General features: G+C 58.4%; 1 protein-coding gene across 1 annotated transcript in view; it reads right to left on the bottom strand.

The window, feature by feature from the left end:
* Window positions 1-5279, bottom strand: part of ABCA13 (ATP binding cassette subfamily A member 13) — a 143734-nt gene that overhangs the window by 32259 nt on the left and 106196 nt on the right. The window contains 2 exon segments of the mRNA XM_006754021.2: window positions 686-755; window positions 3354-3443. Of these exon segments, the coding sequence (XP_006754084.2) occupies window positions 686-755; window positions 3354-3443 (160 nt within the window).

Below are 5279 nucleotides of genomic sequence, written 5' to 3'. Positions count from 1 at the left end.
GCCTCGGACCCGGGCCCTTTGCTCCTCCCCATCTCTCGGGACATGTAGGGAAGGTCACGCATGAGGACTGTCACGAGTCCGGACGGGACACTGGCTCGCGCATCGGCTTCCGAAGCCGATTCTCCTCCTTTTCGTAACCGGGGTCCCACGTTAGCTGCCCACTGTGGCCGACAGGCCGACACCTGCATTAACTGCCGCGGAGTTTCCTTTGAGAGGAATTCCAATCGGTTCTCCAAGTGGATCCCGACCTGCGCTCCTCGCAGACGGGGCAGCCAGGCCTCTGCCTGGAATCGATGCCAGCACCTCCGCTCAGCAGGCATCAGCCGTCGGCAGGAGGCCGATGGCATCTTCGCGTTCACCCCCGTCCTCAGAACTCACGTAAAGACCATGGGGCAGGAGCCGGGCATCCTGCGGGACGTGGGGAGATTCTCCCCCAGGCGAGTCCCGCTTCCCGGCGTCAGCGGAAGCGTAAACGAGGGGCCGCCGTGGAACCCACGTAACGTCCGTAACGTCCCAGGGTCTGAACGCTCACTTTGTGGGATGGACCTTCCCAAGGGGCAGCTCCCCACATCAACCGAAGCCCCCAGGCTCAGAGTTAACAGAAACGGAGGTTTTATAAGTGAAGTAAACATTGTTACTTGAGGTTTAGACTTTTTTAAAAAACCAGAATGCCACTGACACCTACCAGGCAGCCACAGGAACCCGGGGCTTCTGGGTGAGACGCGGGCTCCGGGTGCCAACAGGAGGCGTTCGTCCTGCGGAAACAACAGGACCGAGTGAGGCTGTACCCCGGCTTCTGGGCGAGGCCCCTCGACAGGCACATCGCTGGCTGCGAGCCCGCCCCCCACGCGCCCCCACGCAGATGTCGGTCTGAGGACAGCGTTTCCAGACTCGGGCAAGTCCGGGTCTCAAACCCCAGCACCTTCAGCCGCAGCACAGCAGCCACGCGCACGGGGAGCCGCGCTGTCCACCCAACAGGCGCGCACTTGGCCATCGTTTACAGAGGAACCGACTGCTCCGCTTCCGCCTGGAGAAAGGCTGCGCACAGGACTGTTGGAAACAATTGGCAGCCACAGCTCAAAACCCTTTTTATTCCGAAGTCCCCCCAGCTCTTTCCTCGCAGGCCTCGTGCTGTGAGTTTATGAATGTCTGTAAGTCAAACGTTGCTTTAGTGTGAATATTCCTATTTACTCAGGGGTTGGGAATGAGGGAGGCAGCTGACTGGACGGACCCTGGGGCAGGAGCACTGGGGCCTGGCGGTGAGGCGACTCCTCCACCCTCCGGGCTGGGAGCTCAGCGGCCTCTGCACGGGGCAGAGCACAGAGCACCGAGAGACACGCATGCACCCGGTGAAAAGAAACCTGTGTTCCTGTTACCCGGTGGGCAGAGTGCAATTCCACCTCATTTTCTAAAGTATAAAAACTGACCTCAAGCCTCCCCAGTCCTGCTTCTGGGCAGTGACCCCGGGGTCGCAGGCGGAGACCACGCCTTTCGTTAGACTGTGATCCGGCCCTGACTCCTTTCACTTCTCCCGCTCAGCAGGCTGCCCGAGCTCTGCACGCCTCCCATGACTGCTAGCGAGTGTTTGTAACAGCGAATTCTTCCAAGACAGTCTGTTTGTTCCAACCGCCCCCCCCCCACCCCAGCTCTCCTCCCTTGCTCCCTCTTAGACAGCACACAGGGCCGCCCGGGACTGGGGGTCCCATGGGGAGGCCCTCCTGTGGCTGCGGTGGAATCCGCACAGAGAGCGACGCCCTCCCCACGCGGCTTTAGGAGTTCAACAGGAACATGGACTGGCCAACTCCCACTTTCAATTTACAGATAAAGACCAGCGAGAACCGGTGGGAAAGGGACCATTTTACCTCCAAAATCGTGAGGGAATCGTCCCGGAGTGTCAGCGGGTTGCTACCTTGTAAAATGAATCTAGATATAAACCTGCCGCCTGTTTCTAAGTTAGCAACACCGGCACATCTCAGACTACACACCCGTTAGGAGGACAACGCGACAGCTCGGGTCTCAACAGGCAGGCGCTCTGCAGACCTGACCGCTCAGAGCTCAGCAGAGAGGCCGCCGAGTGCGAGGGGTGACCAGCATCGGGCGGCCTCCTCTGGGGAACCGGGCGGTAGCTGGGCCCGCCAGGAAGGGAGCGCGTAGGAATCACTGGACTCGGCCACACGTTACACCCAGAGAAGCCAAGGCCCTTGTTTTAAGTAAAAGCCTTTGCTTCGGTCTCAGACCTCAGCTGTTTGTGCGGCATGGACGGCAACTGCTGTTCACGGAGGTGCGCCCAGCACCCCTGCCTGAGGCAGCCCGCAGCCCAGCCTTTGCCCAAGGAAAAGGGTAGAAATGGAGACAAAATAGGAGTGAGGAACAGGCTACCTGGGTTTTACAGGTAAAGGAAGGAGGGCAGGGGAAAGGCAGAGTGTGGCCTGCAGGCCGGGCTGGGGAGTGTGGGGACCAGGGCCTTGCCTGGCCAAGAACCTAAAGGTGAAATTGCTGTTTACACAGAACGTGGAAAGCGTCCTGCTGCCCTTGGCACTGGCTCTACGCCTTCTCCCTCGAGAGGCCAGATAAGGAACCGCCCCTCCCGCCCCCCCAATGCCCTTCTCTGTGCGAGGCTGGGCCAGGACGGCGCCCAGACCACGCGTTCCTCCTCGCAGACGATTTCACGTCCTGCTCCGTTCAGTCGCAGAGAATGAAAGCCTCACAGAGAGCTCTACTTAGTTAAAGCAATTGCTTTGTTTTTCAGAAGAAAAGTAAAGGGAAACGACATAATTAATTTTCTATTAATCCCCCTGCCGGGACCATTCAGAGCCTTCAGTCTGGAGCTAATGGCCGCCATGACTAATGGGCACAAAGTGTCACCATCAATTAGAAAAAGAGATTCCCAACATGGCATTACTGTCTGCGTTTTGTATTTATCACTTGGAAACACGCACTGCTGTCCTTAATGCATCATCATGGTGTTCATCTCTTCCCCGTTTGCTCTGCCCAGAGCACTGACGCCTGAGACCAGGCCGTGCCCACACCCGCTCGGTTCCGCCACATGGAGCTCCTCAGTAGGGAGCAGCCAGGCCCGCGAGGGGGCTCAGCGAGAAAGCGGGCTCGGGCCATGCTCGCTGAAGGCCAGGCCTCTAGGATCCCTTCACGTCGTGGGAAGAGATGTTCAGGGCAACTGGCTCCCAACCCGAACTCGTTAAGTCCCTCAGTTAAAGAATTAGAGCAAATTGTTTCACACACACACGTTTCCCTAAAAGTAAATGGCAGGTGGTACACAGGCCTAGTTAACTGCCACTTCAGGTTTTAGCGCTGGGTTCCTCAGACACGGGATGCTGGGAATTACTGGTACTCACAGGCCTGGGGCGAGGGTGGCGCAGAGCCGCTCCCTGTCTCCGAACTCGCGCAGAAGCACGCGGGCCAGGTCCATGCCATCGCTGTCACTGCTGTCAGGAGACAAAGGGGGGGGGGGGGCGGAGCTGTCAGACGGAGGCCCAGGCAGGTCCGACCTCACTGCCTGCGCTGGGCTGGCCACACGCACAGTTCCGCAGCTCAGAGCCAGCGGCTGGTTCGGTGTTCATGGTAAAGCCAAGCCAGGAAGGAGGTAGGAAGTTTCTCCCACTGACCCGTTTGCCTCCATCGGCACCACGTGTGCACACCTGCCTCACGGTGAATTCTCCTCCCCTCTTTTCGCTTAATGTGACGTTACCAGCTGTGGCGTTTTTACATGGATTTAAAGTGAGTTTCAGAGGCCGCGTATATTAATGGTGTCACGACGTTCACGTCTCCGCCAACATTCTGTGCTGCTGGAGCTCCGGCGCCCTGGCAGGCCTACAGGGAAACCCCATGCCTGTGCCACCGCCATGTGTGCGCTCTCTCTCGAACCTCTGCTCCCAGGAAGGCCCGGCACAGAAGCCTGGGCGCGGCCGGCACACACAGGTCTCCTGGGCCGTCGGCAGCTGAGGCCCCTTGAGCAGAACCAGGCCGCCCACGTTCCCTCGTGGAGGAGCCCCAGCGGAAGACGGGCGGTCCTAGCTTGGGGGGAGGGTGGAAACAAACTCCACTGAGACTGTACCCACCCACTGCAGGAACGGCTGATGTGGGAGAATGTGGAGGAAACGACACTGCAGCCCCTGCACACTGGCCTGATGGGCAGTCGGGCTCACTGCAGTTACTGAAAATTCTGGCGGATCGTATCACAGACACAGATTTGTGACTGCCTAAGCCAGGGGTCCTCAAACTACGGCCCGCGGGCCACATGCAAATACAAATATTGTATTTGTTCCCGTTTTGGTTTTTTACTTCAGAATAAGATATGTGCAGTGTGCATAGGAATTTGTTCATAGTTTTTTTTAAACTATAGTCTGGCCCCAACGGTCTGAGGGACAGTGAACTGGCCCCGTTTAAAAAGTTTGAGGACCCCTGGCCTAAGATTTACATCACGTCTGTCATCACATGCTTTTAGGTACGTGCCGTGGGAACATGCATCCCAAAAGCAAAGATGAGTGGGCGCTCTGAGCGCGAAGGTGACAACGCAAACATCTCGTCTTCCGGGAAAGGATGTGCAGAAGGAGCCCCTCCTGGGAGCACCGAGCCCGCAGCCTCCTCAGCCCCCACTGTTTCTACTTGGTCTCCTGGTCCATGGACAGTGGCCATTTGACTGACTCCCAAATATCTCTCTGGACGGTCATCAGCTTTCAGGCACAGGGACGTCCGAGCCGTCAGGCTTACTGCCCCCACATCCCGAAAGCAATCAAGCCCCGAAGGAGAGGCGACGTCATGTTTGTGCCGGTCGCCCTCTACTCGGTGGGGATTTGACGAGATTCCTAATCCCCTAGTCCCTTCTCTGAGCCTCTATCAGACCCATCTGGCATCTTCTATCTCACAAGTTACCGATGGCTCCCTGCTGCCGACGTGGGAGCCTTGAAACAGTGTTTGAATCTCCCCGCACTCTCAGACCTGCCCATCTTGGGATGAACACCCTCTCCGGGGAGCCACACCCAGCCCCGCCCGGTGGAAGGCCCAGGTGCATCTTCCTCAGAGGGGCACCCCCTTTCCTGCTACTGGTTGGAAACCGCCCCCAGCCGGTAAGTTCCTTCCCGTGAGCCCCCTGTGCTCAGGGACCCTGCCGGCATCTCCATGGGTGTCAAGTCTGGCTTCTCAGTCTGTTTCCTGGAACCCCTGCTCCACGAACGGAGGACAGTGGCTGGAACACAGCACGTTCTCCAGAGGCGCCTGGTGAAAAGCTGCGGTGTCACTGCCGCCGTGGGCCTATCCTTCGC

This window comes from Myotis davidii, unplaced genomic scaffold, assembly GCF_000327345.1.
Source record: "Myotis davidii unplaced genomic scaffold, ASM32734v1 scaffold472, whole genome shotgun sequence".
Lineage (NCBI taxonomy): Eukaryota > Metazoa > Chordata > Mammalia > Chiroptera > Vespertilionidae > Myotis > Myotis davidii.
Note: the sequence above shows the minus strand (reverse complement) of the source record. Positions and strands in the feature narration are given on the sequence as shown.